The 23,308-nt window shown below is 36.9% G+C and overlaps 2 protein-coding genes across 2 annotated transcripts in view; one reads left to right on the top strand and one right to left on the bottom strand.

Moving 5' to 3' along the window:
* Positions 1-12,725, bottom strand: part of mRpS24 (mitochondrial ribosomal protein S24) — a 33,768-nt gene extending 21,043 nt beyond the window's left edge. Inside the window, exon 1 of the mRNA XM_090377333.1 lies at positions 12,631-12,725. Coding sequence (XP_090233459.1) covers positions 12,631-12,648 — 18 coding nt within the window. The 5' untranslated portion in view covers positions 12,649-12,725. The remainder of the gene's footprint in view (positions 1-12,630) is intronic.
* A 138-nt stretch (positions 12,726-12,863) lies between these two features.
* The window catches only part of Sar1 (Secretion-associated Ras-related 1), a 56,047-nt gene continuing 45,602 nt past the window's right edge, over positions 12,864-23,308 (top strand). The window contains exon 1 of the mRNA XM_090377332.1: positions 12,864-12,973. The gene's annotated coding sequence lies outside the window, so the exon portion shown is untranslated. The remainder of the gene's footprint in view (positions 12,974-23,308) is intronic.

Genomic DNA, 23,308 nt, shown 5'->3' with positions numbered 1-23,308 from the left:
GTGCTACATCCATAAGCATGTTCATACTCAATTGCTTCCATACTGTTTTTCTATACAAGAAATACCCTGGTGATATCTTTCCCCATGTTTGTTGATGACATTACCCAAGTTTGGAGGATAAAAATTAAGATGAGAATGTACAAAATTAATTTTTGATTTCATGTGGTCCGTGAAGCTCATCACAGACATTTTTTCTGGGCTAACTTACCTGTGAGTCTAAAACACCGATAGACGGATATTCAGGTCCCACTTGAGAGTCAAGTGGACTGAAATTTGAAGTACAGTCATTTGGAGACAACCAAATTCTCTGCTTGTACCTTCACTTGGTGGGATTGTTAGTAATCCTCATGTGGAAAGATTGAAACACACTGCACCTAGTATACTGGAGATGACCAACCAGGAGTAAACCAACATAAGCAGAGGGTTGAGGCATGGCTGCTACAGATGAATAACTATGACACACATGTATGAATACCACAGAGGAATGTTGCCACTCTGTCTCTTATCAAAATGGTAGTATAAAATTCTGGCCTCTCACTAAAATTTATTGGTCACAAATTCTGCCAATTTATACTCCAATTACGTGGCACCCTTGAAATGTTGTTGTGGCACTCCGGTTGAAAACCACTGCTTACTAGGAGCAATGGTGCTCTGTCTTCTAACTACTCCACTAATGCCAGTATTCCCAAAGGTTCAGTTCTTTCTCCCACTCTTGTATATTAATGACCTTCTGAAAATCTTATCCATAGTTTTGCTGATGACAGCATATTACATTCCACCTTTCAGTGCACAGACTCAACATCTATAATACACACTGCCAATTCCTTAAATGCTGATCACCGGGTAATTCTCCAACAGGACAGAGAAAACTTAGTTAACTGAATTTTTTTAAAAAGTCAGTTTAGTTTTCTCTCAAAAAAAGTCTACTGCTCCTATGTTTACATTCAATGACATCTAGATTTTTAGAGAAGACAAAGCTCTATTAGTGATTATCCTAACTTTTAAATCTCTCTGGCATAAGCACATCACAAATATAGCTTCCTCTGCATCTAAAAACTGGTTTTTCTCTTTCGCTCTGTGTTACTTTTCTACCAACAGCTGCTCACTCTGCACAAATCTCAAATCTGCTCTCCCACAGAATACTGTTCCCATATCTGGAGTCTCTCAATATTCTTGACTCCATTCAAAAGATAGCACTCGGGTTAATTAATGACCCATCTCTTACAAAGTCTCCTACTCTCTATCTCATAGATCTTCAGTTTCTGCTGCATACTGTTTTCTATAGTTACTTCCATGGGTACTGTTCTGAATTGGCACCTGTAGTTCTGCCACTTTCAAACCAGTCCAAACATTTACCAAAAGCAGTTGGCATCCATTCACTGTCCAACTCTAAACGCAAAGAACCAGTTTTTCCTCTTTCTCATTTATCCCTTCAGTTTTCTGTAACAAACTTCCTTCACATGTATTTACCAAAAATATCATCCGTTTACTCAGCCTGCAACCCGATTACAGTACTAAGTACTATAGGTTCTAATATCGTTCATGTTTCGAGGTTTCACAAAAAAAATATATAACTCAGTTCATTAAACACTTGCAGGATTTGGTCAAAAAGCTGCTCACAGTTTGCTATAAAGTTTTGGCCTTGAAGGCATTCCATGATGCTTTTTTGCATACATTGGGGACACTATCAGAAGAATCCTCCTTTGTTAATAACTTTTGTTCCAAGTATTGGAAACCACATCCTTCACTGCATTGCATTAGCATTAGTAAAGGCACACGATGCAACAAAGCAAGCTTATATAGCATCAGCCAAAAAAAAAAACCCTTATTTCACCCATCCACTCGCTCCAAATGTTTGTCAAGTTCTGCCTTGAATCTATTTAAGCTATCAACTTCTACAACAACAGATGGAAGTTTGTTCCACCAATCAACCACCCGCTGGCTAAAGGCAAACTTCTGCACATCTATCCTACAACCGTCTTTCCTCAATTTGAATTTATGCCCTCTCAGGCAATTATTCTGAGCAAGAGGAAGAATCCCATCCTCATTGAGCAAGCTCAAACCACTAATTTGCAAAACTTAAGCCTTTCTTCATAAGAGCAACCCTTTGTCATTCACTAATCTTGTTGCCCTTCTCTGTACTCGTTCCAACAGCTCTACATCCTTCTTAAAATGAGGCCTCCAGACCTGTATACAGCTCAAGGTGTGGCCTGACCATTGTCTTTATACAAGGAGATAATCACCTCTTTAACCCTGGTAGAAAAATTCCTGTATATCATTGACAAGACACCATGAGCAACTCTTGCAGACCATCTGCACTGCTCAGAAAACTTCATATCTGCCTTCACAATTACCCCCAGGTAATTGTGCAGGCAGATATTACTCTGGGATTACTGCTTCCATATGTAGTACTTTACATTTGTCAATGTTAAACTTCATTTGCCACCTCTCAGCCCATCTGCTCAACTTTTCTAGATCCTGCTGCAGTAGTGTACTGTCATTAGTGTCATTTACAACCCTGCAACCTTTGTACCGTCTGCAAACTTGGATATTAAGCCTGATATACCATCATCAATATCATTTATAAATACAGAAAACAACAATGGACCCAACACTGAACCCTGAGGGACTCCACTAATAACATTAGTCCACGAAGAGCAGTGTCCATTGATTACCACTCTGTCTTCTCCCACTCAACCATCCCTTTATCCATAGCAGCAATTTGCCTCCAATGCCACACTACTCCAATTTGTGCAGCAGTCTTCCATTTGCAACAGTATCAAAGGCTTTTCTAAGATCCAAAATACATGATATCAAAGTTATTCTTTGCATCCAGTTTCTTTGTGACTACATCATAGTATCGAATCAAATTAGTCAGACAAGACTTTCCCTTAACAAACCCATGCTGTGTTCGAGCTATGACCAAAGTCTTGTCTACATGATCCTGCAATGCTTCTTTAACCAGTGCCTCATTTAATTTCCCTGGAACAGAAGTTAAACTAACAGGTCTGTAATTACCTGTCTCCCCTTTGTGGATTGGGGTCACATTTGCTCATCTCCAGTCCATGGGTACCTCCCCTGAGTCCAGGGAAGCTCTCATAATTATGGCTAAGGGTTTGCTTACTTCCTTTGCCGCCTCTTTAATATAACTGGATAGATTCCATCCACCCCAGGTGCCTTTCTTGTGTTTATCTTCAACAATTTCTCCTCCACTTTACTCTCAGTTATTACAAGATTATCTAGCTTACTGACAGAGTTGAATACACCTTTGGCATTCCCCTCCCTGAATAACTCCTCATGTGTGAATGTTGATGCAAAATATTCATTTACTGTAGTTTGTTAGCTACCTGAGCAGAATCATCAACAGTTGAACCATCGATATTAAGTGGACCAATCTGATTCATCCCCATCCTTCTAGAGTTTACAGAACTCTTTGCAGCCTTTGGCCAAAGATTGCTCGTAATATGCCCTCGCCTGCCTAACCTCCTTCGTAACTTAGTTACAGACCAGCTTATATCTATCATAGGCTTCTGTGTCACATGTTAATTTATATGTATCCCATGCATTTTTCTTTTCTGTCACATATCTAATGCCGACCGGGTTAGTTGGGTGAGTAAAGTGCCTGCCTGGCAACCCAAAGGTCGCGGGTTCGATTCCCGCCATGGGCTTGGATCAAAGTACTGTAAAAACCTTGGGAGGTGCATTATGGGCACAGAAGCCTATGCACCAACAACTATCAAAAAAAAAAAAAAAAACATGTCCAATTAGTTCATCTGACATCCATTTAGGCCTAAATCTTGAACAATATTTCTTTGTTGGTATATATATATATATTTGTTTTTGTTAATTGTTTGTGCATCGGCTTCTATGGCCACAATGTACCTCCCAAAGTTTTTGCGTTTTACTCTGATCCAAGCCCGAGGGGGATTTGAACCCGCAACCTTTGGGTTGCCAGGCAGGCACTTTACCCACCTGGCTAGCCCGGTCAGCTCTTTGTTGGTATGAAAAGCCTAGTAGCTTCCAATTTTGAATTTGCTGTTGGTAACATCATCAGTTGGTTCCACTGTATAGAATTTAAATACTGTCTCAGACCACCATAGTCACCTTTACGAAAGCAAAAACCCTTCCCTTTACTCTTGATGGTAGTTACCTCTTTTGAGTAAATCCCACTTCAGCACACTGTGATCACTGCCACCTAGTGGTTCCTTTATCTGCAGATTCTTGATGCATGAAGAATCACTACTGATAATCAGATCAAGAATATTACTCCCTCTAGTTACCTCCCGAACATGTTGCTGTAGAAAACAATCATTCAATAAATCCACAAAAGCCTTGCTAGTATGTGAGGACCAACCCACAAAATCCAGTCAATATCTGGGAAATTAAAATTTCCCATTATAAGACATTAATTTACTGGCCCACTCTATTTCTCTGCACAATTGCTCATTATACTCATCAGATTCATTAGGCCTATAACACACATCTACTTTCATTTTTCCTTTCCCAGTGCTTATGTCAACACCAAACATTGCATTATCCACCCACATCAATTGGATGTGGGTGGACAATGCAATGCACTTCCTTAGATTATGTGTTTCTTAACTAACAGCATAACCCCTCCTCGCTTCCTGTCTATCCTTTCTGTACACATTGTACTCCCCAAATTCCAGTTCTGCACTGCTTATGTCTGTGTGACACCATGTCTCTGATATCCCAACAATATCTGTCTTTGATGTCTTGACTAGCACTTCAAGCTCATTGAATTTATTAACTGTACACGAGTATAGCATGTACACCAATGCTATACTCCTAGCATTGGTGTACATGCAAGTATACATGCACCTGTTTCTATTCTTAGTTACCCTAACACAGCCCATGTATTTACTTGTTTCATTATGACTCCAAGCAGTCCTGGACATTTCGATTGCCTTGCTTTCCAGGCTGCTGCTCAATTGCATTTCAATAGAAGTAGTGCAAGAATAACTTTAACCTATGCCAGTGGCTACTGTTAATTTATTAGTCTGTGTATCTCCCCAATCTAGCAGTTTTCCGACCTGCCTAACTCTGCCTCAATAGCATCAGCAAATATTCATGCACCCTTTCTTTTTGAGTGTATCCCATCCCTGTAGAAGCAGTCTCTGCTGTTAACAAGCACAGACCAGGCTGAGAAAAATTCTGCCCCTTGAGCCACTTCAGCTCAAGGGCAGAACTGCAAATACTTTCAAGTTCAACTCTAACTCACGGCTTTTTTTCAGCATTGTCTTGTACTTGTTAAGTAATTCTGCTGGTCTCCTACTCTTAATATCATTTTTTAGTTTTTCATTACGCTTATTTGATATGAAGCAGGGACAGAAAATCTTTCTCTATCAGTTTGTGGTGGATAGTGAATGTTCTCCTGTCCAGGAACATATACCTTTCAAGTTGACCAATTCTTGCCATAATGTAATCGGAACCATTTTCTCTGCTGTCCCACTCACACAAACCAAGTAAAAATGCAACCATTTTCAGGTCACAACAAATTTCACGATTATATCTTGTGCAATTAATTTTTTTTTCAGGAGGAATTCCATATTTTTGTACATTTCTTTCAAAAGAAGAATCTTTATTGCAACACTTAGAATGATAATTTACATAATAGTAGTGGCAACAGCCCGTCACAGCACAGTGTCCGCGGGTTAACAATGTACTACAGAGATATTGCCTCAATAAGCCAGAAAATACATAAATAAAAAATATATAAGTGAAATAAAGTACAGGAAAATGGCAAAATGACTTGAGTATACTACATAATGTTATACAGAACAGTGAGTCTATGAACCATTTGTTTCAAAAATACATAATATAAGGATATACATTGAAGTGCATAATTGATTTAGATTAAGAGTATATGATAACAGCCATAGCCTTGGCCATCCCTCTGAGTATTCTTTTCCTATATTGTCAATCTTGACAGAATTCGTTGAGATTGACATTTTTAAGTCCTGGACTCGAGATAGTATCTGCTGCAGAAGAAACCGGTCTGACAAGTAAAGGAGTCTTTGCAGAGGGCATAGCTGGGGAGTTGCTTGTGGATGTGCCACTGGGATCCTTCATGCACAGTTGTTCCAGAAGAAGGGGGAGGAGATGGGACCAGTCATGAGCTTGACTGTTGTGATGAGCCTCCTTTCATTAATGAGCCATGTGAGCCTTGGCCATAGCAATGGTCAAGGACTGGGAAGGCAGGCTAAGCTTGTGGCAGGCCCACTTAAGAAGCCAATACTCAGTTGAGAACACTAGTTTGGTGGTAGGGGGAGATGCTGATGCCCAAATCTCTGTAACATAGAGAAGTGGAGTATACACTATTGTTGAGATGTACATGACCATGGTGGATTTGTCTGTTACATGTTGAAGATGTTGCTTGCTTATCCATCTCAGTCTGGTGGCTTTTTTTTGGCCAGCATGTCGACATGCTTTGATCACACACTATTATACAATAGTGTGTGATCAAAGGCTATGCATTAGTGGAGTCCCCAGGGTACAGTGTTGAGCCCATTGTTGTTTTGTATATTTAGGGCTTAATGTCCAAGTTTGCAGATGATACAAAGGTTGGCAAGGTTTTTAATGACAGTAATCTATTGCAACAGGATCCAGAAAAGTTGAGCAGATGGGCTGAGAAGTGGCAACTGAAATTTAACATTGACAAATGCAAAGTACTGCATATGGGTAGCAGTAATGCCACCCATATAGTACCTAGTACCACACAGTAACTGTGTGGCACTAGACTCAGAGTGGTAGAGAACGAAAAAGATCTGGGGGTAATTGTGCAGTTAGATATGATTTCTGAGCAGTACAGACAGAGAAGGTCATGGGGTCTTGTTAATGATATACAGGAATTTTGCTATTACGGAAAAGGAGGCAATTATCCCTTTGTATAAAGCAATGGTCAGGCCATGCTTTGAGTGCTGAGTACCGGTCTGGAGGCCTCATTTTAAGAAGGATGTAGAGTTGCTTGAGCATGTACAGAGAAGGATAACAAGATTGATGGGGGAACGAAGGGGTTCTCTTACCAAGAAAGGCTTAAGTTTTGCAAATTGCAGTGTCTGGAGACTAGGCACCTGCGAGGTGATCTGATTGAGGTGTATAAGGCCTTGAATGGGTTGAGCAGACTCAATGTTGATGGGATTCTTCCTCAGATTACCAACCTGAGGGGGGAATAAATTCAAGTTGAAGAAAGTTATAGAATAGATGTGCAGAAATCTGCCTTTAGCCAGCGGGTAGTTGATTGCTGGAACAAACTTCCATCTGTCATTGTGGAAGTTGATAGCTTAAATAAATTCAAGGAGGAACTGAGCAAACTTTTAGAGGGAATGGATTTAAAGTTGTTATTTGATTTTTAGGAGCATTAGCAACTAAGGCCATATTGCTCTGGGGATATGCGGTGGTCATTCCCTGACCTTTCTGCATCCTCCGTATTTGGTGGTCACGGGCTAAAACCCCAGTCTAATCAAGAAGTGTGTGCTACGCACTGCTGCTCCTGCCCACCTGGCTATGGAGGTGCCCGGATTTAAAGTGTGTTTTTCCACAACAACAGAAGACAACAACACACACTTTACATCCATTTCCTCTAAAAGTTTGTCCAGTTCCTCCTTGGATTTATTTAAGCTATCAACTACAACGACAGATGGAAGTTTGTTCTCGCAATCAACTACCCTCTGGCTAAAGGCAAATTTCCGCACATCTATTCTACAACTGACTTTCCTCAATTTGAATTTATTTCCCCTCAAGTTGTTAATCTGAGCAAGAGGAAGAATCCCATCAGCATTGAGTCTGCTCAACCCATTCAAGGCCTTATGCACCTCAATCAGATCACCTCACAGATGCCTAGTCTCCAGACACTGCAATTTGCAGAACTTAAGCCTTTCTTGGTAAGAGGACCCCTTTGTATCCCAAACTAATCTTGTTACCTTTCTCTGTACTCAATCTAGCAACTCTACATCCTATCCAAAATGACGCCTTCAGACCTGTAGAGAGAATGGATGTGTGAAATGTTTTTTTTTTTGGCTGATACTACATAAGCTTGCTTTCTTGCATTATTATCTGCCTCTAATGCATGTTGAGCAGGATGAAAAATACAAAATACCTCATGGGGGAACTCTACTCCCTCCTCCTGAGATCAGTGAACTACAATCTCAATTGAGAGGACTGTTAGAAATTTCTCATCACTGAGAAGATCTGAACCCAAACCTCTCCAAACAAGTGACAAAACCACTTACAGGGTGTTTCAGTTAAACGTTTCAGAACTTCTAAGAGGGGTAGAGTACATCCTGACAACTCGAAATCATATAGCAATGTGGGGTCGGAAATGCTTTCCTGAAGCGGTGTTGTACACAGAAGCACCATAAAGAAAAGAGACCGTAAGTGAGAAATCGTTTTAATAATACATGAAAAGAAGCAAAAGGTACATGGATTAAAGTAAGTGTTCGAAGTTTCTTCCACGGGCTACAATGCACGCCTCACATCTCCGACGCATGGACATCCGAACATTCTGGAATACTCCAGACACAGCAACCGGAGGATTATGCACCTCGTATTGCTTTCGCACAGTGGTACCTTGGAAAATGTGCTACAAATCCCCTTTTTCCTGCTGAAATGTTGTTTTCCGATGAGGCATCCTTCACAAGGGAAGGAATTTTCAACACGCATAACGACCATATCTGGGCAGTCGAGAACCCGCATGCAATACGACGTCGTGCAGCACAGATTCGATTTTCGGTCAATGTATGGGCCGGTATTATGGGAGATCACCTCATCGGACCTTACCTGTTACCGTGTCGTCTAACTGGACCTATCTACTTGATCTTTCTGCAGCAAGTATTGCCACAACTTTTGAGAGATGAACAGATTTCTGCATCGACGCAACAGACAATGTGGTTCCAACACGATGGAGCCCCTGCTCATTATAGCGGAGATGTTCGTAACTACCTGGATGTCACATTTGGTCAACAGTGGATCGGACGTGGTGGTCCCGTGCGTTGGCCTGCTCGGTCACCCGACCTATCATGTCTTGATTTTTATTTCTGGGGTCATATGAAATCGCTAGTTTATGACACCCCTGTTGACAATGCTGAGGAGCTGGTTGCAAGAATCGCAGTAGCTGCCGAAGAAATTCGAAATTCGCCTGGAGTATTCCAGAATGTTCGGATGTCCATGCGTCGGAGATGTGAGGCGTGCATTGTAGCCCGTGGAAGAAACTTCGAACACTTACTTTAATCCATGTACCTTTTGCTTCTTTTCATGTATTATTAAAACGATTTCTCACTTACGGTCTCTTTTCTTTATGGTGCTTCTGTGTACAACACCGCTTCAGGAAAGCATTTCCGACCCCACATTGCTATATGATTTCAAGTTGTCAGGATGTACCCTACCCCTCTTAGAAGTTCTGAAACGTTTAACTGAAACACCCTGTATATAAATAGAGAATTGTATATATCACTGTTTTCAAAAGTTTTCTGGCATGAAAACATTGTGTGCCAAAAATAACTTTACACCCCAAACCCAGAATTTTGCTATTTGGCACTCCATCTCATTTGTTTCTTATCGTTAAGTTGACAGTAAATGCAATAGCAAGCAACTGACTTTGTTTTGGGCCAAAAACTAGTTTTTTTTTTTTGGTAGTTGTTGGCACATAGGCTTCTGTGGCCAAAATGCACCTCCCAAAGTTTTTGCAGTACTTTGATCCAAGCCCGAGGTGGGAATCGAACCCACGACCTTTGGGTTGCCAGGCAGGCACTTTACGCACCTGGCTAGCCAGGTCGGCTCCAAAAACTAGTACACAGGAGTGAGAGAGAGAAGAAACTGTGTGATACAAAGCTCAAGATTGTCAATTTCAGATGGCCAAGGCCATCTGAAATTGACAATCTCAGTTACCAGCTTTCAAAGAGAAATAATCTGTCCAGAACTCACTGGCTGTGATAAAAGTAAGGCATATGAAAAAAATGTCTGAAAATATTTTAAATGGAGATGACATATGGTAATCCATAGCAAATGACATTAAGAAAAAAGATACTATTAAAACAAGTGTAAATGTTAAGAACATTTATTTCAATGGTTACAAGAGAACAAGATAAACCATCACAATATAGGAATTTAACAATGTGGTGACATTTCGAAACTCAAATGAGTAATGTAATGTCATCAGTCCTAAAGGGGATAACAAAGTTAAAATTACAATTTACAATAAAAACAAAATAAGATTTTAAGTTTACAGTTATGAGTTATGTTGACATAGTGGACAAACAAACCCTTGGGTGATGATTAGCACACATTCAAGAACCATGAAAACAATCAAAGCTGAGACAAATTCTTAAAACTGGGAAACAGAAAGCTTACCAAAAGGGTAGAAGGCTGTGCCAGCACAAACTAGTTGGGGCAGTGAGGGCTGACTATCTACAAGGGGTTAAGAATCTGGAAGCCACAGAACCAAACTCCCAAAGAGACTGCAATTAGGAAGAAATGCAACATAGTAACTTGGTTCAAAATTCCTCGGTCTCCTTTGTTATCACCAATAACATATGTGTGTTTGAAACTGCTTTCTTGGTTTATAGGGAAGGGGCATTCACCTCACATGTATAATATGGGCATGCCCCCCCCCCCCCCAACTGGCTGTCTGAATATTTATCTATTAGGTTGGAACTCTGGAAATTATAAAAATTTGAAAATATGCATTTCATGGTGTACATTCTTTTTAGTCTTTCTTCCCTTTATCCATATGCTCCTATTTTGCCTTTGAGCAGTCCCCATAAGTCTAACCCATCTATATTTGTGTAATTTTTTTTCAGGTTTGAACATGTATTTCTATACATTCCCTATGAGGTGTAGAGAAATAGAAATATAGGTTGTTCTTCCCTGCCCTCCATGTACTGTTAAGTTGATTTAAATTAGACTGTAAACAGATATGATAAGTGATGACACATCTAAGGCCATGAACTGTCAGCATATCAATGTTAAAAACTGCTTGTATTCTATACAAGTTTGCAAATATGTGGTAAGAAAACACTGCACTTCGACCTGCAATGGGAATCAAACTTCAGACCCTTCCAAACAAGTAATGAATAATGTAGCCATTATTCAATCACTGAGAGAAGAGGATTCATACAGATATGGTGATTTCATAAACTCACTTTCCTTTTATTGGAAAGTAGTGATAAGTAATATCTTAGATTATCAATATTTGTTTGTTATTTGGTTTTTAGGAGCATTAGCAACTAAGGCCATATTGCTCCGGGGATAAAAAAAAAAGGTAAAGTGCAGCCATTATCAACCCACTGCAGGATGGAAGCCTCCTTCAACAATTCATGTTGAGGGAAATGGACCATAATAATTCGCCACGCTGGTCCAGTGCGGGTTGGCAGATCGACCGTATTCAGTAGTCAGGGGCTTGAACCCCGGTCTACTCAAAGAGCGTGTGCTATTGCACTCCCGCTCCTGACCACTCGGCTCCGGGGATATGCGGTGGTCATTCCCTGACCTTTCCGCATCTTCCGTATTTGGTGGATCGCGGGCTCGAACCCTGGTCTGATCAAGAAGCATGTGCTTCACACTGCTGCTCCTACCCACGGAGATGCCAGTTTATCAATATTCCCAAAATAGACATTAACATATTAATTAGACCTTCAGAAATTTTTATTAAAATATTTCTAATATTTTAAATTTGAAATGCCAAAAATTAAAAATTTAAATTAATAAATTTTTTTCATAATTTAACATCAAACCCTATAAAAGCAAAAGTCCATGATATAATTACATAGTGTTCATGTTATGCAAAATGAAATTAATACCATAGACACTAACATACCAACACCAATATAGATACAAACAATACATTGGATTTCTGGGAGAGAAATAATAAATTAAAAAAAAAAAAAAAAAAAAGAGCCAACCTCTGAATAATAATAAATAATTTTTTATCGAATTCAACAGTGCGGTTTCTTTTTTAGAAAATTAAACTCCTTCCTGACCAGTAATTAAAACTTACAGGTGTAGGTACCTGTGGGCCGTTTCATAGACTGTCAACTGGTAGCATAAGTACAGATTTTTTTTCCCTGCTGTTCCTAGTTTTTTCCCTACCCCCAACGCTAAAAATCAAAAGTTTGGCATCTATGTTTGGCGCGACTGGCTGCAGAGTGCCTATTTGTTGGAATTTCTGACAAGTCTCTCATTTGTTTCTAAGGATGTATGAACGACGTCTCAATGTTCAGACGGTGAAAGTTTGAGCAATCAGTTTACAGTTACTACAGCTGATTTCCTCTGATATGATCGTTAATTAAAGGGAATGTTAATCCTTTCTGTCTGTTAATTCTTATTTTGTATTACTTTTGTGTATATAAATTTGCTAAATATAATGTTTGTGTGGATATGATAGATAAACAAAAATCTGAAAGGTTACTCAGAATTTTCTTTATCTATTCAAACAAAAAAAAAAAAAAAAAAAGAATTAAAAATTTCGTGCCTATAAGTTGAGAAACTGGGGAAATATATATATACAATACGACCCGAAGAGACTTTTTGCTCTCCTTACTGTAGTATCAACCAACCATTCTGAGCTATTGCCTGCCTTTATTTCTGCATATATGCAACATACTGCTGACTTACCAATTGACATAACGCCATATTTTACTAAGGCTTAAAGATGTAGCGCCATAGGATAAATTCACAATAAGAAAGACAAAGCAGAAACCACGATGCCTGATAGTCTGCATAGAATACAGAATAATACGTGACGTCACACAAACGTCATTTCTGCCATGTTGTTCATGTCAATCCCATAAGTCATTTCGACGTATCGTGTCATTCTCGTAGTTGCCTGCTGTTTAGGAGTGTTTTATTTGCGCTGTTGTACATGTTAAAGTTCAGTCTAGTTTATTTATTGTAATAATATTAATAATCAGTATTCGGTAGTAGGCCGCACGCTGGATTTTCTTATTAAATTATATTAGTAAGTATTTAAATTTTCTGAATTAACCCATAAACTGGACTGCCTTTAATTATCACTACGCCTACTTACAGTTAATAAGTATTACTGAAGTTTTTCTCATTTATTGTTTTGTTATGCATAAATGTTTTATTCTGTCCAAAACTAAACTTGTTACAGAATACATTAACAAAATTTAATATCTAGTTTAATTCTGCACTATGTTTATCTAATATGTGGTTACGTATGATAATCTCCTAAAATCATATTAATCATTATTATTATTGGAGTTGAACGTAATTTGCAAATTCTGTTGTGTATAATATGATTATAATGAAACCCCAAAGAAAATTTCTTCATTTTTAAGTGATTTCTCTCCCCTAGATTCCATATATTAGCGAGTTGCCGATATTAGTCAGCTGTTTTGAATCAGTATCATTTTTTTCATTATTTTCTTTCGTTTTCCTTCTTTTTTTTTTTTTTTTTTTTTACGTAATTTCCTCCTCCATATTAGATCGCAATAAAAGATTTTAAATAATGTTGTGTGTGGTATTAATAAAAAAAAATGAAATATTTCAAATACAAGAGAATGTGATTTTTATTATATGATGCCATCACTATGCATTTCAAGTAGTGTTTTTACTGTTGTTAACTAAAAATGACTGCATGGATGAGCATGCAAGTTTTCCTCAAGGTATCCTTGATATACGAATATCATATTTAATCACAACTAAGACAAGTTTTTATTCCATTTGTTATCCAGAAAAAAAAAAAAATGCCGGTTGTCTTAAATTTTAAAATTCAGGAATAGCCTTGAATGTTTTTTATTATAAGCTTAGATTTTGGGTAATCAAGAAAACTCATCTACAGCACAGACGGTGCTTTACTGTGGAAATGTGCACACAGCAAAGCACCGTCTGTGCTGTAGATGAGTTTTCTTGATTTCCACAGTAAATTATAGGTCCATTTAACTTCTTGGATCAGAGTCCAAAAGGCATTATATTTATTTGTACAGTGTTCCATTCTTCCTTATATAACATGAATTCTAGGACGGAACAAATAGCTACCAATATGTACCACTTGGGGGGGGGGCGAACTTTATACATTGCCAGCATTAAAACGTTATGAAACAATCTTTTAAAAGAAAATGCTCATACCATATTAATGATATATTTCCTATTGCTGATGGTTTATATTGTTTATGTAGATGTGTTTACTTCAGCAATCACTATTAATCATGACTTTTTGTAACAAAAAGTTCACTTTTATGGTCTTTAAATTAGCCTTTATATGAAATAATTCACAGTACTGCTATATGGTAGATATGTAGGATAGCTTCAAGTTCTGTGAAATGTGATGAATTGCATTATTAGCATACCTTTTTATGAAGAGGCAACTGTTTCTTTTAAGCTGTACTAATCATATAGTAATTTACACTATTAATAACAAAAATATTAGTTATGGACATAATTAAAATTGATTATGATTTTTGTTAATTGAATGGAAACATAACCAGGAAGGTGGGAAATGTGCACACAGAATTTTAATAACATAGTTTGATTCCATTCATTGACTTTTTTTTTTTTTTGTTCATAATCATTAATAATTGAAATAATTCCCATAATCGATTATGGAATCATTCAATTATGCCCATCACTGTAAAATATATATTTAATTTTAATAAAACTATGTAGTAGTTACAATGACATACGCGTTGAATATTTAAATTAAGTTTGATTTAACAAATGAGGATCCACACATTTTGTACCTGTGTGTATTGAGTGTTCTGCTAAGAGCTTATAATTAAATGAACTGAGTGAAAAGTTCAAAAAAACAACTTTCTTCGTCTTATCACTATTATTTACGATCAAATTTCAATTGATCACTGACTCCTTGATTGCTCAGTACCTGAATCCTTATCTTTATTTCAGTATATTTTACTGCATTCAGGATGTTGTTATATTTTCTAGATCAAGTATACTAGTAATGACATGCTTTTAACAACTTTTATATTGACAGAAGATGTGGAAGAAATAAATACTAATCTTTGTGTTATTTATGTTCATATCGTATTCTGTGATTTCATTTTTGGTTTCAGCAGCAATTTTTTTTATACACAGTGACAAACTAAATATCAAAGCATTTCATTCATGTCCAAGATAACTAACTAAACTGTTAATTTGAATTAGTGAGAAACTATGGTTTTAGTTGATTTGTTACAAAAATTTGAACCATTATCATCGATGTTCTGTTTGTTGGTATTATTTCATCAAAATAGTGAAGTTAGGAGACCACTTGTCTTCTGTAGCTGATTGGATGAATTTAAAGAACATGCAGCTGATGAACCAAATGTTTCTGGTTCAGTCCCAATTTTTGTGCTATTAAAAGATTTGAAGATAAATTTTTCATGGATGAGATTGTTTAACAATGTTCTTTGTTTGTTTAACTAACTAATCTTTTGTTATATAAAGGGAAATAATTTTAGCTTTGTTCAGAAAGTAAAGAATGGGCATTTAGAAAATGCAGTGCAGTAGTTGTTTTTTTTGCATAATTATTGAAATTTTATTTGAGAAACAGCTTTTAACCTGCACTATAGTCTAAACCAATTTAAAATGAAATAAATTTATAAAGAGTGTGGAAGGCCTATCTAGTCCTTTATTTTTGTGGCTAGCATTAGTTAAAGCAATGGTCTTAATCCCTAAAACATACTTTGCCTTCACAAGTTGCCCTTGTATTGCACCATCATACAAATGGTCTTGCCAAAATGTTTTTTTGCTATTTCTTTAAAAGTTGAGACAATGCTACAGCATCATACCACTTTCGCCTTTTATCAGCAGCATCTGAAATGCATTGTTTCATATTAGCATTTAAAATACTGATGGAGCCATGAGCATAAACTTATTTTATGAGAATTCAAAATAAATATATATGTATTTCAATATTCGCTAAAATTATCGGCCTCAGTTTTTGCATGTACAGAGATAAATTGTATATCATTCAAAAAGTCAACCTAGAATTGTTTATGATATTAACTAGAATTTAACTCTAGCTAAATTCTGGTCAGTTTTTAATGTAAGTTAATTTTTATGAAATTAATGCAAAAATATGCAGAATAAAAGATGTGTGGAAGTATGCCTTTAGCCAGTGGATGGGTGGTTGCTGTAACAGACTTCCATCTGATGTGGAAGTGGATAGCTTGAATAAATTCAAGGAAGAACTAAATAAACTGTTGGAAGGTGTGTTTTTTTGGCTGATTCTGTATAATACTAATACTATTTTATTTAACTTGCCTCAACTAGCTGCTGCAGTTTATATGAATTAATATAACGTTCACTTAAAATCAAAAGTGCATAAATTCCATAAGAAATTCTGCACTTTTAAGGGATTCCATTACTTTGCTGCAGATTTTTTTTAACTGTATGTATGATTATTTCTAACAAAAAAAAAATTACATTGGTTTGATATGTGCTCCATGATATTGGTATGAGCTCTGATATTGTTAAATATATATTTATTAACTTTTTATAAGAATTAAGTAGATGAATTTTGTATTAAATCCATGTTTGTAATTTTCTAAAGATAGTTCCAGTTCTATAGAGAGAGAATCAGATGTATTGGAAAGATGGTTCTTCCATCTCATTTTAAAATTCAACCTACTTTCTTCATTTCGTTCAGATTTTCTGGGGAAAAAAACCCCAGAAAAGTTAGTTAGGAGCTTAACTGTGAATGAATGCTAACTGTCTGATGAAAATCTTTGGGCTGGATTGGAAGGAAGTTTTTGTTTGTTGCTAATTCAGAAGAATAGTGCGCATTCTGTGGAAAAGGCATGCAGCAAACACTAAATGTCTGTTGCTGATAGTTTATAAAGAAATGGGCCTTTAATTAACTTGATCATTATTTTAGATATTAATAAAGCTGTTTGAGAGAGGTTTGGTGGGGTGAAGCACTATCTAGAGATGTGGTTTTGTCCCTAGTAAAGATATGTTATTTTCTAGAAATGTACTGTTGAACATGAGCAAGGGAGTAGCAGACTTTTTTTTTTTGTAAAAAGTGAGACAAGCTGAGAATTTAAGTTAAGTTTTCTGTTTATACTCCAGCACGACAATCAAGTCAGTAGAGTTTACAACAAATTGTCAATACAAATATTTATTGTATTTAGTAGTCACGGGCTTGAACCCCGGTCCACTCAAGGAATGCGTGCTATGCACTCTCGCTTCTGGCCACTCGGTTACGTCAGGCCTTCTCTTTTCCTCCCCACTAGAATCTGCATTTTAGAAATTGTAGAAATTCAAAACGTTGTAGCTGTTTTGTATAGAACAAGGTTTGAACTAGAAAGTGGAGTAGTGTATGATTATTGGCAAAACTACAGGATTTCCAGTTATTGGGAGAAGGTTATTTGTACAGAAGGAAGAGTTTGGGGGAAAAAGAACAGAGCTTTGGGAGCTTCAAAATAAATTTTTTATTCATTGAGAAATAATAAAACAAAGCTAGCTACTGATCACAAACAGTGAGTGGTTATAGATAAAATCATCTATCAAGTAACAAAAATTAAAGCTAACCATAAAGTGAAAACTTTCAACTTTTCTGTGAAATTTGCCTAGAATTGAGTAGCATACATCATGATATCACCAGTGGATAAGTATTAATGGAATCCATATTGGTGAGCAAAGCCTATATGGACTTCATCAGGTTGACACAGCCAAGTTGACAGTTGTGGATTTCTCTGTTTTTTGAATGGGTGGGAGGGATATTGCCCTTAGAAACTGGCTGGTGAATAAAATCGGTTACCTCTGGACAGTGCTTCTAAGAACCATAGAAGTGTTTGCCAACAGCATGTGGTGGCTTCTTGGCATTAAGAATCGATCACACTGATATATTTAGATTCAGGGAATCTGAATATATCTAGTTCTTGTCTGATTACTGAAATTAAGCTACTAAGGTTCTTTGGGAGGAATACTACTAAAGAAAATTGAATGTAGGCTCCTTCCTCTCTTTCCCCTGACTAATATTTGTAGCTTGTGCATTAAAACCATATCACAATTCAAGAATTTTTTTGGTGTTTTTAGTGCATATGCATAAAGAGCATGTTGCCTTCACTGTGTCAATGCATCCATATGTAATAATACTACTCCTAATGAATAGATTTTCATAAGATTTTATATTTGGCTCTTTAGAAAGATTTGAGCCATTCAAATAATTTCATTAAAATCAGATCAATAGAAATCTAGCAATTATTATTATTTTTTCTTACAGTAGAACCATATTAAGAAGTTTTCCAAGGGAGTGAAGGTTTAGAACTTCTTATGAGGGAAAATGACCTAAGGATATGAAATGTTAACTACACAAATAAAAATGTAAAGATAATAAAATTCTTTATTCACAAAATTTTACAAGGATACATTCCCTTTACAGGCATCCAGAGGAATCTAACAGTCTAATTGGAGACATATTACATGGAAACTGCTAAAACATTAAAAAACTGCAAAGAATACATACAACATCCATATAATACATAACATTCATAGAATACATAAATCATAGCAAATCTATTGCTTTTTCCAACATAAGATTAACCTAAACTGATGATATAGGGCCATACCATAGAGTACAAACCTGATAGACCAATTGAGCCAGTCTGGACGTCTTTCACCTGGAGTCAGTTTTAGCTTTAATTACAGGAATGGTGGCGGCACGTGAATATAGATTTTCTTTTTTTCCCTGTAGGCCAAATCACTGGACCACAGATCAAAATCAGTGTCAACGGAGCTCAGTGCGCCAATGATGCTTTTGGGAAAGTGCAGCTTCGTTCAAGGTCTAGATCTTCTGCAGGTTTGAGCAGAGTACTGGAGAGTTTCTGAGAGCTCTACCTGGGATTTTTCAGCCCACGAATTCCCAGATGTTGATGAAGTGATGAACTGAAGAGCACAGATTGAGTGCCATTGTGAGCTTCCGCACATGTGCTGGGCTGGGTTGTAGCTTAGATTTTTGCGGGGCTGTGATCTTGATGTCATATAGGGAAGGTGCACCCACTTGAGGACCCAGAATTCTAGACCCCAAAGAGTCTTCAGGCTGGAGAAAGGAGCTGTAGACCAGACTTCAATTGAGGGCTCCAGAGAGACTGCTGGATTGAGGTCTGCTTGTGCTCTCGGTGAGAAGACAATATACTTTAATTTTTCCAGGTTTAGTTTAGGCGGCGTATTTATAGATGTTTGTTGAGGATAACAGATTTCGATAGATTCTTTGCCGGGTCTGCTGAGGTATTAGCAGGGCTTGGTAGATAGCATACGATATTGTTAGCATAGGTCATAAATGGTAGAAATATCGCCGAAAATAGCACTGCCAACAAACATCAACCTTTAGAGTATGCTGACTTCCACCTGCTTGGTGATGCAGTGATTCCCTTGCTGGAAGGTGAGTAAACTTCTGAGGAGCTTAGTGATATTACCCGGGAAACTAGTAATTCTCCAGGAGGCACACGAGAGGATTAATCTGTACTGTCAAAGGCAGCTTTCAGATCCAGGGAGACAGCATGAAGAACAGAGCCTTGTTCCCAGGCCTGAAGGGTTTTCAAGTTTAGAGCCTGTAGACATGTTATTTGTGAGTGTGTGTGTGTGTGCTGAGGTCGCTGGGAGAGGATCTGATTGGCAACTGCTTTGAAAATGCACTTCTCTAGACATTTGAGAAGAGGTGAGGAAATAGAAATTGGCCTGTATTCAGTAGTTGAGTTGGGGTTTTGGAACTGGGACGACTCTATAATTCAGCCAAGTGACTGGGATGACTCCCCGTTAGAGGATTCTGTTGTACAGCTCCTCACTGATGAAGTAGGAAGCGATTTTTAGACAAAAGGTGGGAACAGATCACTTCCCATCATTTTCTTATTGACCAGAGTGTTGATGGCCTTTATTAGTTCCTCTTCACATAGCTACACTTTAATGAGGTTAGTTATGTTGTACTGGGTACTGTACCATGGGGGGGGGAGTATGCACCATTTGGCCAGGTCTGATGGTTGTAGTGAACAGATTTGATTGGTCGACCAGGCTCACTGTCCACAGGCTATCCCCTTCTCCATGAACTTGATTGCCTGCTTCTTGAATTTCTGGCTAGTGACTAAACTGTGTATGATCTCTCTGATATAGATACACATACATAAGCTAAAGATGATTTTTAAGTACTATTTTAGAATTTATAAATATTTTACTCTGCCTATGGGGAAACATTTTTAAACTGAGGATTTCTAATTACTTAACATTCTGTTCATTAAACTCATTACAAAATACTTCAGACAAGCATAAACATTTATTGTAAATCCCAAATTACTCTGTAGGAAATCCCATTCATCAAAAGGAATCCCTTTCTGTTCTTCAACACTCAAAATTTTCTTCTTTATCATTATAGAACCCAGCCTTTTTAAAGGAATTAATTTTAACAGTAGGGCTCACTGTATCCCATGATGCTGCTAAATAATGCATTGCATCTAACAAAGACATTTTGAACTTTCCAGTTTTACAAGGGTAATCAATTTATATACTAGGGCAGAGGTTCCCAAACTTTCTCGGTTCATGCTGCCCTTAGTGTCTCAGTAATTTTTTCACGGTGTCCCTAGGCCACAAGAAATACCTAACAGTTCTGTTTATTAAGTAGTTAGATCCAAACAACCTAATAAGCAATGTTGAAACTGTGAACTACCTAGATCTAGTAGTTCACATGGTGTCCAACAGATGTCTAGTATCGCTGTTTCCCTCAAGAATTTAAAATATCCTTCAGTGCCCTGTGAGTTTGCTGGGGTGCTGCAGCACAGTTTTGGAACCGCTGTACTAGGGTATTTAGGAAAATGCATCTTTAAAATGTTGATCACCCCCTGATCCATTGGTTGCACAACTGACGTGGAATCTCCAGGGAAGAACTCCTCATGGACATTGTTTTTTTTTTGATGAGCAGGGCAGTTATCGACAAATAAAAGAATTTTTCTCTTCTTTCCTGCCATCTTTGAATATAGAGCTCCTAAATACTCTCAAACAGAGAATGGCAAATGCTTCACATAGCCAACGCTATCCAATTATGGATATCAATGAAAACAGTTGCAATATGTCACTTCCATTATATCAAAATGTTTATATTTTTTAATATAAAAATAAAGAATTTCTATATCGAACAAGTTAGTGCATAGCATCATTTTAGTTCTTAGTAAATCGCCAAAATAGGTGATGGCATTGTTTTTTTATATCTATTATTATGAATGTCTTCACAACGAGTTGCCCTGATATTCCCTACCTCGAATAAGCAATGCTTCGCCAGTGGAGAAGACTAATGTTACTTATTCTCAGCAGATACCACCACCCAAACAAGCATCATTTCAAGGCTTGTTGTCCTCTGATCGGTGGGTGGTAGGTACCCCTGTAATACAATTAATGACAACCCAATTATGAAGTATAACTCCACAATACGAGAGGGAGAGATGCCAGGTGGTGGCACTGTTTCAAGGCCAACAAGCCTTGAAACGGTGCCATCTGGGAAGAATAAGTAACATTAGTCTTCTCCACTGGTGAAGCAGTGCTTATTCAAGGTGGAGTAATTTGTTGTGAAGGCATTCACAATATGAGATGTAACAAAAAATGATACCTTGCACTAACTTGTTCGATTAGTAAATTTTCTATAGTCTGAGGCTTTCGGCCCTGAAACATTTTTAGAATTTCTATATTTAAAGAACGTATTAAGTGGGAAAATGTCATTATAATAATACACTGTGTATTCTTTATCACATTTTTATGCTGGAAAGCTTTTTACCTGGAAAACGTTTTATGTGGGAAAATAATACATTACGATATATCGAATTCAAATTGGGAATTAAGAAGCCAAACTTATTATAGGGGAAAACTTCTTATGTGGGAATTTATTTGGGTTCTACTGTATCACATAAGTTATCCATAGATTGTAGCTAAAGCACTGGATATTATTTGTTGCTGTATGCCGATTGGAGAAATGAATGGGCAGTGTTGGTATAGATGCACAGGAATGAAATGTTCCTGGTTTGTGTATAACATTTTTTTTTTCTTTATTGTTATAAACCACGAATTATTACTATTTGCTAATGCACCTGAAATGTTACACTGCATGCATTAGCTAACTTGTTTTAACCATTTTATTAATTTTGAAATGGGTAATTTTTTTTTTTTTTTTTTTTTTTCCCTCTTAAACCATTCTGTTTGTTCAGAAATTCATAATGTGCTTTTCAGGGTAATATTTTTTGTCATAGTTTTGCCATTAAAAATGTGGAAATCGCTATTCAGTAGTATCAGAATTGCTCACAGTGACAATATATGATTTTATGCAACTATCAGTAGACGAATCAAGATTAGTCCTGTTTGAAAACCCAAGGGGGTTGAGACTTGTAGTCTTGTAAATTTTTGTTGGTGAAAAAAAGGAAAGTATTTTTATAAAAAAAAGTTTTTAATAGTTTTTTTTATAAAAATGAAAATGAGTGTACCTGTATACAGCAATTTGAGTAAACAGATTTGTTATAGAAATAAGTTGGCTCAGTATTGCCAGGAGATATTAAAAATGTGTGTATTAAAAAAAAAAATCCCAGCAAATTATTAAGAAACACAATAGAACTCCACTAGAGAGTTAGAAATCCAGTGGCACAGAGAATTTGGTGAAAATCTCATCTTTAAAAAACATTTGGTGTGGCAGAGTAAAGTGCTGACTGTATTATTAATGCAGTCAGAGTACTGTATCTTCCATCAGTGTTTGATATTTTTTCTTCTTCTAGTAATAATCATAGCTTTAGTGGAATATCATAATCATATACTGTGTGTGTATGTGTGTGTATATATATCTTTAATATTATTTAATATAGTCTAAGTATTATATCTGTTGTAAAATACAGAATCTACTTTGAGGTATAGTTACAGATATTGCGGGATATGGTGCAGACCGAGAACAACCTGTGCGACGCAACAACCTGGGAAACGTACAATGGCTTATGCGCACGCCAATGGTATACATACAGACAGATGTAATGTTTAATCTTATATAGAGGGCATTAATCAGTTCTGGGTTAATTTAATTAATTTATTTATGCTGATATATTTATTAAATATATCAATGCATTTTGCTTATCATGGATATATATATATATATATAGATATATATATATGAAAAATTAACTAATTACAACAAAATGGAAATTAAGAAAATTATTTATGATAAAAGTGAAAATAATAAAATTAACATTGCAAGCATCAGGGCAGCACTAATGCATAATCTGCCGCATGTTGCTTGAAATTAGAATACAAATTAAATCGAACGCCAGTACATGGCAATCCAGTGGGGTGAAAATAAAAAAATCATACTTCTAAA

The sequence above is a fragment of the Mastigoproctus giganteus genome, chromosome 7 (assembly GCF_048544385.1).
Source record: "Mastigoproctus giganteus isolate SK-2022 chromosome 7, ASM4854438v1, whole genome shotgun sequence".
NCBI classification, from domain to species: Eukaryota; Metazoa; Arthropoda; class Arachnida; order Uropygi; family Thelyphonidae; genus Mastigoproctus; species Mastigoproctus giganteus.
The sequence above is the reverse complement of the archived record's forward strand: the minus strand, read 5'-3'. Positions and strand labels throughout refer to the sequence as shown.